Here is a 13,132-nt window from a genome sequence, read left to right as displayed (position 1 = left end):
TCAAGTTCTGAGGTTACCCAGTCATCAAACTTTACAGGACAATAGACAAAACAAGCAACTCTGGTCACATGCTGATGACTAAGCTTGCCCTGAATTCTGAAAAGATAAAAAGGCCCATACAATTTATTCCCACCTTGAAATGTAAGAGAGCCTACAGACTATTCCCATTGGGGCTGTGCCAGCGACTATTGTGTGTGAAAAAGGTTACGTTGTAGGAACCTCCACTGACGTAAAAAATAGAATTACAGGTAGCACGCAACCGGCAGAACATAATACAACTCAAGAGGATCACACCCAACCTCCAGCTCCTGTTACGAAAATATGTAATATATAATAAACAGACAAGAACCTGTATTAGGTAGTGTATGAATGCTTTATGATGCACCTTAAGAAAGGGCGGAGACCTGCTTAAGCCAAAAGATTAAAGTGGAACAGGAAGGTATTTAAAAAAAGAAGACCAAAGCCAACATGACGTTCAAAGTCCAAGCACTTTGTTCTAGGACGTTGGATAGGATGACATTTTGAGGTCAGTTTGAATGCTTTCCATTTGGCCTTTCAAATGTGCATTGTGAAACCATTCCAAATATGAATAAGGTTGTATAATACGAAAGCCACTTCACTTTTTCCCTCTATGATAGGCAAACTCTGGCCAAAACCTTTTTTTGGGGGGGGTTTGGCTACAGTTTGGATGGTTTAGAATCTCTACTGTGGGCTACGTCCCCACTGGGGACCTAAAATATTGAAACTGCCTTTTTGTGCTGAGGAGCTGAAGAGTTTTTTATTCTATTAGTGGAAAGCCTTCTTACTTCTTGCCCGGATAACAATTTTAGGGCCAATCTCCCAAAAGTAACAGGTAATCACACCTTCGACAGATGTCCCCCGTGTAAGCTATTTCTCCTCTAACCTATCGTTGGCGACCAGGACAAAACAGCAAAAGGTAGATCTCCCCAAAAGGAGGTGCAGACAGCAAGAAAAGCTTTTGGGATGGGATAACCCTTCCCCATTCTGTCCAAATTCTGTATATATATATATATATATTATATATATATACACGTTGGTTGGAGTTTTACTTTAGTGTTAAGGCCCGTACACACGAGTGGAAATTCAGCCGGGAATTTTCGTCCGACGACCGATCTGCTGATTTTCGGCTTGTTAGTATGATGCTTCCGACAACCGACTCCGACTTTTCGGCCACAAAAATCCTGGTGTGCAGGCTATAACATTTTTGTCGACCATCAAAACACGGCCGATTTTCGTCTCATTAGTACAGATTTTGATGGGGAAAAAATCTTATGAGCAAGACTAGGCATGCTCATAGATGAAAGAACACATACAAAGCAATCCAACACTTGACATCACTTCTGAAGTAGAATTCTGTCGTGCGGGAAAATTTGTGTGCAGTCTAGAGCACATTCCAACCAACATTCCGACCAACAGACACGACTCTGGACAAAAGGACGACCGGTCAGCGGAAATTCGTTGTGTGTGTACGAGGCTTTAATAAGTAATTGAAGACTAACCAAGACCAAAATGTGCACCCTACTCCATGACTCAAGAGAATGTTTGACTTTGCCCATTTCAATCATACAGATCACACCGTGATACTGAAGGGGAAGGGAAGGCATCGGCCAAGACGGGGAAGATCTATCTGCTAAGGGCAACCAGAAAAGCATAACCACCAATAGGGGAATATTCTTCATTTTTCCCCTTGCAGAATGATAAAAAAAAAAAAAAAAAAAATTTTCCTTTGGGCACCTGCTTTTTATTGATCTTTTTCTCCTCTGTTTTCATCATGTATATGTGCTTGGCCAAGCCAGAGTGTTAATAAAGCCATCACGCGCCCTCGGAAACATTGCAGTCAGCAGAAAGGCCTTTCCCCTCACTCCAATTCCTGTATCCCGGAGAGAGGGAGAAAGGATGCAGAGGAATTTGGTGCGGCAGATGAGAACGAAAGCAGCATCTGCAAAGTATTAGCAGGCCCATGTCATTTGTAGGGGGTGGGAAAGAGGGCAGACCACAAAACTCATTCCCCACCCTTTGAACTCCATGGAGTATAAACAAAAGCCCCCCTCTCAGCTTTCTCTGGAGTTTTAACCTCCTGGTGACTGTAGCCTTACTTCTGAAAGCCGAGTTATTTTCTTAATTTAGGAATAATCGCCCTGCATTCGTTTCCGTACACTTAAAGAAGACTGTACAATCAAATGGTCACATCTGTGATCAACGTAAAATGTCTGATTGATCTTCATAGGAAACAGCCTAAACTGTACTCTATAGTTAGGTAACTGCACATTGGAGACCAGACTTCAACATTCACTGGTAGCAAAATTTTGGGAATTCCAGAGAACCTTGATGGCTGTATCAACAGCAGCCCTAATCCTGCCAATTTTTTTCACACTCAAATGGTCTTGGAATTCTGCCAGCATAGGCTAAAATAAAAGAGAATTTCATTGGTTGCTACAGTCAACACGTTCAGATCACACCTGAGCCTTTTGCAACTCGAAGTTCCAAAACGCTCAAACAAAAATTCTGTGCTTTTAAATGGTCCTGTTCACATTTTAGGTGCCTGACGCAGTACACAAGCTACTTTTAAGCACAATGGGACGTTTTCGATCCCATTAATTTCAAAGTAAGGGAAGGAAAAAACAAGTTTTTCAGGTGAATACAAAATAAAGAAAAATATTAAATTTACAGGACCAAAAACACAGTCCTGCCCAAAAAAAGCTCCTATACAAAACTTCACTCCAAGAAAAAAACGTGCAAAAAAGAACTAAGCCAACTAAAGGCCCGTACACACGAGTCGAAATTTGGCCGGGAATTTTCGTCCGACGACCGATCTGCCGATTTTCGGCTTGTTAGTATGATGCGTCCGACAACCGACTAACTTTTCGGCCGGAAAAATCCTGGTGTGCAGGCTATAAAATTTTTGTCGACCGTCAAAACACGTCCGATTTTCGTCTCATTAGTACAGATTTCGATGGGGAAAAATCTTATGAGCAAGACTAGGCATGCTCAGAGATGAAAGAACACATACAAAGCAATCCAACACATGACATAATTTCTGAAGTAGAATTCTGTCGTTCGGGAAAATTCGTGTGCAGTCTAGAGCACATTCCAACCAACAGACACCACTCTGGACAAAAGAAGGACGACCGGTCGGCAGGAATTCGTTACGTGTGTACGAGGCTTTAGCCAACTATATTAATTATTGGCAAAGGTGGTACATCTACAGGCACTCCGTGGCCTCTAAAGACACCTCCTGGTCAACCAGTCACCTTAGGAAACCATCTAAAATCCAGGACTGTCAAGACTACAGTCTGGTCTCCTAAGAAAAGGCTGGAAAAGCGGCGTATACCCAGGCCGGAAACACAACCGACTGTGCAAAACAACTGCGTGTATTGCGTCGTTCTACGGAAGGGCCTTCAGCTGGATCTAAAAAACAATATTATTAGGATTGTGCTGCCAGAAAGGATTTCGGATCAACTTTCCCTGCGAGTCTAAAGGGATTCTATTTTTGCAAGAAGCCATAGGAAACGCAGATGCATCCTCCTATACAACAAATACATCAACAATGACACACATATTGTGTGCGTTAGTGCAGCAGCTGTGTGACGCCTTTGGCAAGGGCTTTGTGTTATCCTTTTAATGCGATCCATGATTCCTTTAAAGAGAAAGCAATCACAGCTCTCTGTCACAGATGCATCCCATTAGCTGGGAGATGAGCACAAACAACCTTTTAAAGTATTTTTTTGCTATACGGGAGCCTAATATATGTCATCGTTTAGGGTCGATGGGCCCTTTAAGCGCAACCATACCATCTGGAAAAATCTGATACGGTAAATACAAGGAAGTGAAATCAGCAAGTTTGTAAACGGTGCTCACAAAGTTGATATACCCCTACAGGCTCTTGAAGTAACCAGCTTGTGCTGACTGAGGAATTCTCAAGCTCAGCTCATTGCCATGGGGAAACAGCGTACACAGCTGTATATAATTAAAGCTAGCATAAACACCACTGTGTATTTACGTATATTCAGGAACAGCATCAAGCTAAAATTTGTAGTTTCCCACTGGGCACAATGCCAGCTTCGAGAGCCTGTACGGGCATAACAGATCAAACAAACAGAACATGCGGCCAAATACCAAGTTGGTTTGCTTTTACGTAATATACAAAGAGATCAAATTTTTGCTCTGAAATGGTTTCTCATCCTGCTCCCACACGCTTTTGTAGATAGCCATAAACTGTAAATTCTACAATTTTTTTGCTCAAACAAAATAGAAGTGAGGCATTGTTCTCAAACATACCATAATGTGTACCATAAACCCACTGCCCATCACCGCAGCCACCAACGTCACGGCACTCTAAAAACTCTGCCATAAAAAAACTCAAAATTTGGCCAGTTCCTGCTGAATTATCCAACATTCAAAGTGTAGGCGGTCCTCTTGGCACCAACAAACTGACTTCAAGACTTTCAACTTCAATCAACTGTTGCTGAAGAGGCCAGGTAGGAAATGGTTTACCAAACAGCGACTTCAATAAATCAAATACAATTGATTCAGCTTAGTGAGGACGGAGGAGTCTAGTAGATTGCCCTCATTCAACCCTAGGTCATCCATGAGTATATGGATAGCTATATCCAATATCTAATAGGTTACCATGGTTTGGCGGACTGTCAAACTGGCCATAAAGTGATCAAAATATGGCCTGTTTAGCAGGAACCTGCGAGTTTCTATCAGTGTGTGGTAGTTCCCACTTCCAAGTCAATTGTTTGAAGGGACATGTTGGAAAATTTACCTTGACGAGCGGCTGCTGTTGTCAGAATACCATGTCCCAGTATGGGGATTCCTCTATACCTTGTTTGGGTGGATGGAGGAATCTGTTGGTTTTTTGCATTCAGCACACTGGTTGAAAGGAATAACTCACAGTGGATGGCCAGCTCTAGCCATATTTAAGCCGACCATAGACAGTTTGAATCTCGGCCGGTTCAGCAGGAACCATGTATAAGCAGGCTGAATTACCCAAGCTGATTGATCGATCACCTTGGGTACAACCAGCCTGTTGGATTTTACACGTGATTATTGCGAACGGCTGTTATAGCCGCTAGCAATAATCACTATGTTCCCATCATGCCTAGTCTTGTCTGTGAATATCAGAGTTTTACAATGCCTCATGGGATGTGTAGTTCCGCAACAGCTGGAGGGCCGTAGTTTGAGTGCCGGTTCACACTACGTCGCTCCGACTTCAGGGGCGGCCTGTGAAGTCGCGTGCAGCGCGACTTCGGCGTGACTTGCACGGACTTCATAAAATGAATGTCTATGCAAGTCGCCTTCAGGTCGCCCCGAAGTAGTACAGGACCCTTTTTCTAAGTCGGAGCTCCTATTAGAACGGCTCCTGTACCGCACAATGGGAGCGTGACGGACCGCGACTTGTCAGGCTGACAAGTCGCGGTCCAAGTCGGACTAGTGTGAATGTGGTCTGAGGATCCCTGCCCTAGATCAAGACCCTCGACCTACGGCCCTCCAGCTGTTGTGTAACCACACATTCCATGAGGCATTGTAGAACCCTGACATTCACAGACAGGTACTACTAGGTAGGCATGATGGGAATTGTAGTTCCTGAACAACTCAAGGGCCATAGTTTGAAGACCCCAACCATAGAGAGTATACCTTTTGGGGGGTTAGCCAGGATTTCTGGTCACTTATGATCTAACCTAAATTTTAAGTAATTGAGGCCTAACAGGAGGTTGTCTGTCCAGGTTTATTTTGTGCTGGCAAAGAAGAGGTGGTCGCTCATGTATGGCACGACTACTTTTCAGTCTTAAACTCTTCAGTGCTTCCACCAGGATTTTGGTGAAATTCGCTCCGTCGGTGGGCAGTCTTTGTCTGGTCACTTTTAGAGCACTCAGAAGGTTACCCCATGTCCCATTATCTACACATGTTCAAATCTTTGCTTTTCAGAACAAATACATGGCATCCATCTATCCCTCCTCCAACTTTGAAGTTATCTTGACATCCTCTTATCTCCTTTTTCAGGCTCCAAGATTGCACTGTAAACTCCAAACAGTAAAAACCGCATACATTACAGCATTATAAAGCCACACAGCCATTCTCTAAAAGTATATACAACAATCCCACAGGTTTATTACGCTGTTTACATATAAATCGCTCCTCCCAGATACAGAGAGAAAATTGCTAAAACGCCGATCAGTATCTCTAAAGTCGTTAATATGCACAAAAAGGTATTTTATCCAAAACCTTCATCTTGAGCCTTTAGGCCCTATAGTCAATCTTTGTTAAGAGCCTATTAAAAGCTTATCAGTTCTGCAATTGCTAGGGGGTAAAGTCACACAAATGCCATAACTGTACAAGGCAGCATCGCTGACATTGCTAAAATTCTCTTTGCACGTGGACTTGGCCACCAAGCATAGCCGGCTATATGAAATATTTTTTTTTGATACATACATTAAATATTTTTATTATTTACTTCCACGATTACAGGCACAATCCTTTCGGCCTGATGGCGTCATTCTTTTCTATCCCAATAAGAGCAGTTTTTGTAGATGGTCTCAACCAGACTCGTTTGCAGTGACCTTTAAAGAAGGTCTGCAGATTACAATTTACTAGAAGACCTTATAAAATCAATATTCTTGAAGCTATCAAAACACCCTTCAGCTCCAGTCTTAATGGGGTGCTTGGAAATAAGCTGATAGCAGGTTTTCAATAAGGTTCAGCAGCTTCATTTTATGTGTATTAACAAGCATTAAAACTGCTTTACAATAAGTAAATAACTCACCTCTCCAGCTACTTATGCTGTGGGGTAATTCATTCTCAAAGATCATAGCATAGGCCCGGTCACATCTCACGATTTGGGAACACAGGTAAAATCGCTGAGATTCTGCCTGTGATCCCAAATTGTGCCGTGATTATCTCTTAAAGGCACCCCTAATGCGATGCGATTCTGAAGTGATTGTTACACGGCAAATTGAGCCTTTCAAAATCGCGTGAAGCTTGCTGTCCAAAAAAGAACAGGAGCCTCTTTTCGGGTGACAAACCTGAATAGGGCAGCCCATTCAAGTGAACAGGCTGGCCCTATACAGCACGCAAAATCGCATGCGAATTGCTCAAAAAAATAAATAAATGTATAATATATATATATATATATATATATATATTATATATATATATATATACACATACACACACACACACACACACATATACATATATATATATATATACCGTATTTTCCGGCGTATAAAACGACCCCCCTATTACATGATCTACCGGTAATACTTATACTTAGGTTACCTTGGAGATATTATACCCGGCAGATATTATACCCGGCGTATAAGACGACCTCCCATTTTTGGGGGATTTTTTTGAGGTTCAAAAGTAGTCTTATACGCCAGAAAATACAGTATATATACACATATACATATATATATATATATATATATATATATATATATATATATATATATATATATTATAGTGAGTAGGAAAGCTTGTTCCTGTTATACGAAGGGGTGAACGGACCCTAAAGTCCTGTATCAAACAGTTTATAAACATGTGCTGGTTGCTGACATTAGAAGGCTAATGGGCTGCCAAGATCAATTCAGTAAAACAAAGATTTCAATGCCTGTGTTGAGAATGAAGACGCACTTTCTCCACAATGTCTACAGCTACTCAGGTGAATGAGGGCTTATTTTAAAGCAGAACAGCTCTGATGTCAGACAGAGGTTAAATATCTCCAACCTGGACAGCAAAGAATAGAAGAAAAGCTGATTAAATGCTGCCCATGCACCTAGGCCTGCAAGTGACTGGCTACTGCAATCCTTCTCTGCATTTAACACATGCGCTCGGGTGGTGCTGCCCAAAAAACGCAGTTCATAGACAAACTGCATCCACAGGAGACCTCGCTAATCTGAACTGACAACCGAGACAGGACAAACTCCTTCTAGGAATGCTGAAGACATCCTGATCATACCTGGCCTCCTCCACCTTCCCAGCAGGACTCCACAAACCAAACCACATTGCCCTGGGGCAAGGATAATCAATGGGCCAGAAGGAACAACTCCAGCCACAGACCAAACCAGCTAGCGGTGTCCTAAGTAGTTAAAAGGATCTATTGTGTTTCTTGGATCCGGAGGAAGGAACATAAACGCAGAGCCTCTCAGGCTTATCAGACGACTAGTGATAGATGTTTGAATTCAGGTCTTCATCAAAGGCTATAAATGGAAAATAAAAAAGGTATATAGCAATGGGCACAAGTCCAAAACCACCGACACACCAGAGGGATCATTTGATCTGAGGAGCTGATACATGGGGGGGAACAGAAGACAACACTATACAGTATATACACTCCTGTATATTGGCAATAGTGCAACTTCTGCAACAATGTTATGAATGGGCCAACAAACAAAGTTAGCCATCATTTTCTCATAGGATCACTGTGCTGAACAGCAGATGGCCATACACCCAATGATCTGATTGAGCAATCCATAATATTATCAGATCTATAAATTACTGATAAGACATCTATTGCGCCATCGATCAATTTCAAGCGGAAATGTACTCAAAATGGTTCCAGTTGATCAGGATAGGAAATCTTTTCATAGGAAAGTAGTTCAATCAATATGATTTAGCTCTTTTTACAGGTCAAAAATCGCATGACACGTTACATCCTAGTGCTGGCAATCGCACGGTTTAAATTGTTGTCACACAAACTTTTCAGTGTCACACCAATTTGAACAAGTAGTTCCTGCACTACTTTTGGCGATTTTGGGTGCGACTTGCATAGATGTCTATGCAAGTCGCACCCAAAATTGCATGAAGCCACGCAGATGTCTTCCAAGTCGCACTGACATGTGGCTTTGAAATTGTGCGATTTCAGATAAAGTCGCATGATTTCAAATCCGCAGTCAATTTGAGGGCTAAGAGTTTGATATACAAAACTATCTTTTTCGATTTTCTGATCAGACAATAAGGCCCTGTTCACACCTGAGCGTTTTGCAGCTCGTAAAACGCTCATCTCTAAAGTCTCAAAACGCCCAACAAGCAAAATCCCATTCATTTCATTGGCCCCTGTTTACATATGAGCGTTTTGTCGCCTGAAGCTCAAAAAAGTACATGAACTTCTTTTTGGCAGATTACAAGCGTTTTTGTTAGATGTCAATGCCTGCCTCCGAACACCTGCAAAAAACGCTTAAAAAAAAATGCCTGACAAAAAACACACTCGGGTGTGAATGGAGCCCAAAACGTATCAAAAATACAATCGTACGTAAAATGATTCAATATGGGGCTGCCATAGAGAAGACAGAGAAAAGAAATTCTTGCTGAATCGGGTGAGATTCCCTCCATGGGTGGTCCTGACAGTAACACCCCGATCGTTAGATCATTTTTCAATCGAGATTTGTCAAAGGAGTTGGGTAGAAAATGGTTGCCTGGACAGCACCTGCATCCAATCACGTGCAGCCGCTGTTTGGGTGTTCTGACAGCTGTCAGTAGGCAATAGCCAGCAGTGTGAGATCCGTCCTTTAGTGAGACGGAGGAATCTGTTTGATTTCTTCCAATCGTCCTGCAGTAAAACAAATCCCAGGGCCGGCTTTACTTTCATTTACCGATCAGGATTCGTGTTCTTGGTTATGCAAGCAATATTCCCATCTTTATTGCCATCTTTAGTATTGATTGGACCCTGGGCAAATATTTTCTTGGGCCCTACCAAATGCACTTAACAATTTGTGGGCAGTGCGGGCTCAAGGGGCAGCTGCTTTGGGCCCCACAACAATGGTTGGGCCCGGGGCAACTTCCCCTTTTGCCCTGTGTTAAAGACGGCCCTGCTGGTGACATCGCAAGTTACAGCACACATCGCTAGCGCACCATGGATCTTCAACTTTAACGCTTTAATGGGGTCGCGTTGAATAAGAGCGGATTGGTCCCAACATGGGTACAGGGCAACCAATACGTGATTCTTGTGTAATTACCCATCGTCTCCCATAGACAGATCTTTGGTGCGTTTCCTGAAAGCGCAAAGATGCAGCATGCGGGACTTTTGGTGCGTTTCCTGCACTGAAAACGTGCGCTCTAATGAAGTCTATGGAAAACTATGGGTAACCTGCACTAAAACTACGGGCACACACCGCGCTGCGGCCAAACCACAGCGCGGCAGCGTGATACTGCCCGAAACTTTGAAGATCCAAGGTGTTCTTAGTTATGTAACGACCCGAGTTCCCATAAATTGCTGGGTGACAATTGTTCAGAAAATCTCTAAGGGAAAAAAAAAAAAGTGTCTAAATTTTTCTCTAAAGAACGAAGAACGCAGCAAAAGTGTTTTTTTTTTTTAATTAAAAAAACAAAACAAAAAAAAAAAAGGGCAAAAACACACTTGAATGCATTGAAAACGCATATGCAAAAACGCATCTGTAACGCAGAGATTGTGGCGTCTAATCTATTTCTGTGCTACAGATGCGTTTTTGCATATGCGTTTTCAATGCATTCAAGTGTGTTTTTGCCGTTTTTTTATTATAAAATTGACACTTTTTTTTTTAATTAAAAAAAAAAAAACCACACACATTTTGCTGCGTTCTTTAGAGAAAAATGCAGCCAGTTCTGCTTCTGTTGATTGCCCTGGATCGCACTGCGCCACTGTGTACTAAGGACATTGAAATACATGAGAAACCTGTTTTTAAAGCAGATTTCCAGTTCTAGCGTGGACCAGCCCTCAGGTATCGGCCCCCCGTTCCACACCAGTGCGGCTTTGAAATCGCGCTACTTCAAAAGTCGCAGATCAGCGCAATTTGCACCTCCGATTTCATTGCGGCTTGCGACTTCATTTCACAGAAGTCTATGCAAATGGAAAAAAAAAAAAAGGAAGGCGCACATGAACCTTTTTCAAAGCCGCAGTGATTTAAATGGTTCTATTACTGGCAATGGGATGCAAATTGTCATGCAATTTGGAACGGTCAAATCGCATCGGTGTGTAACAAGGCTTAATCTCTAAGTCACACATTATGTGTGTATATATATATATATTTATTTTATTATTTTTTTTTTTTGAGGGGATAGATTAGATAGATTTTCTTTTTTATGTTAGAGGTTAAGCCCTGGTTCACACCAATGTGATTTGCGTTTAAAATCACAAAACAAGTCGCACCCCATTGCCGGCAATGGAACTTTTGAAATCTCTGCGACTTTGAAAAAAAAGGTTCCTGCACCCATTTTTCCCCCGATTTCACTGCGACTTGCACAGATTTCTGTTAAACACAGTGACCAAGGACCTGGATTGCAATTCATCTTGCGGTGACACCAGCGGTCCCCTTAGAAGTGGAGAACCCCTTTAGATAAAGGAATCCTCCATGGAGTGGAGTGAGGGTGATATTCTGCCCCGGTTCCCCTAGTGGTGATAGGAGTGCGGTGCGCAGTATTCTGATGGTCCCCCGGTAATCCCGGCGTTGGCACCCTGTTGCCGTCTCCCCCTCCTCGCTTTGATCACATAATAATCCCTCTGGCAGCCGGGGGTCTCTGGAAAGGCGCGGTGCCCAATAAACCCATCCATGTGCTTTTTCCATCCAGAGTAATCCATTGGTGATTAAAATTCCATCCGCTTCCCCCGTCCTCTCTGCAGATCAATGCCCAAACCTGCTGCCAAAGTTAAAGGGCGATGCCAGCTTCCCCGTACCAATGTTCTACCCCTCTTCTCCTGTGCAGGCTCTAAAACCATCAATTGGGTCCGATGACCAATCAAAATCTGTCACCACACCACAGCTCCCAATATGTTCTCCTGGACACAGACGGATGCAGAATTCCTTCCACATTTCAGATACCTCCAGAGCCTGGGCACACACTGGGGGATCACCCATACAACGATCGTTTCTAATTCCCATCTCTTTACATTGCCTAGGATAGCAGAGCTACACACAAACTGCCCATACAGTGTACAATCTCCTTTACATCGATGTATCCAATCAATGTCTGATTGGATTCAATCCAATGGATTGTACAATCAGATTGTATAGTGTGTGGCCAGCCTTACCATCTGACCATACGATCTTTAGATTTACTAAAATTACAAACTACGAGGATCTACCTAATTCTTCCAATCGGTTTCTATCCAGCCAGGCAGGCCCTTGTGCTACATAGTTGCTATTAGATGTAGAGGCGATTGTACAATCTGATTGTATAGAGTGTGGCCAGGATTAGGCTCACCATACGTTACAATCTGATCACATAAACAACTTTATATTTACCAAAGTTATGAAATGTCAGGACCATCCTAATGTCACCAGGTCATCCAATCAGGCAGATCTAAAAGGTGACTGTCCAATCAGATTGTATGGTGTATGAACTCCATATTGATAACAAATCCCAGTGACCGATCACCCATGCTATGTTATCTAATACATGTGCCATACAATCATTACTAATGGGAACAATCAGCAATAACTAAGGACAATGCTGGCCAATGATTGGTCAGCAGAGAGAATAGAAACCCTTCCAGCGGTGGCGCTACCTATGGAGCGTTCCAAGTTCTCACCTCCAGGGGGGGCAGGTCGGGGTCCAGCTGGGTGAAGCTACTGAGAACCACAGGGCTGCTGTCCCCGGACACCTCCAGTCTCACCCCGTCCCATAGACTCCTCATCTTCCGGGAGCCATCGAACATCTTCTCCGGGGGGGTGCCCTTCTCATGGTGGGGCTCCAACAACATCAGAAGGATCATGGGGAGTCCGATCAGATCAGCATCTCCAACGGGGGGAGCTCCTCCTGTCACCCCTCCTAGTGTCCTGTGTATGGATCGGTCCGCATAGGATGGATGGATGGACAGTGTACATACAATGATCTCTCCCCGATATCTCTCTCTATACTAACTTCACTGCACACAGCGGCTTTCCCATTCTCATTGGCATACAGGACACGCCCACCCGCTGACGCCTCGCTGCTTGTCGTCATCCCTCCCATACAGAATGGGAGGAGGGAGAGGGCACTAGAGAACGCTGGGAGCCGGACCTAATTTACATGACCACACCCAGGGGGCTGTACAGGGCGGAGAGAGAGGGGATCGCTGCCTGATGTGAACTGTGCTGGAGACCTGGAGCTCCACTGCAGCTACAAAGTAATATGTTCCAAATACAATGTATACAGT

The 13,132-nt window shown here is 43.3% G+C and overlaps 1 protein-coding gene across 8 annotated transcripts in view; it reads right to left on the bottom strand.

The window, feature by feature from the left end:
• RALGDS (ral guanine nucleotide dissociation stimulator) overlaps nt 1–13,132 on the bottom strand; it is a 239,030-nt gene that overhangs the window by 68,182 nt on the left and 157,716 nt on the right. For 3 of the 8 annotated variants that reach the window (XM_082262830.1, XM_082262832.1, XM_082262834.1), the window contains exon 1: nt 12,527–12,810. The exons of the other annotated variants lie outside the window; for them this stretch is intronic. In XM_082262830.1, coding sequence (XP_082118956.1) covers nt 12,527–12,709 — 183 coding nt within the window. In that variant the 5' untranslated portion in view covers nt 12,710–12,810. Of the gene's footprint in view, nt 1–12,526; nt 12,811–13,132 lie in introns of those variants that run through there. 8 annotated transcript variants of the gene reach the window in all.

Source organism: Pelophylax lessonae (assembly GCF_965119305.1).
Source record: "Pelophylax lessonae genome assembly, chromosome: 7".
Classification (NCBI taxonomy): Eukaryota; Metazoa; Chordata; class Amphibia; order Anura; family Ranidae; genus Pelophylax; species Pelophylax lessonae.
This window is presented reverse-complemented; position numbering and strand designations above follow the sequence as displayed.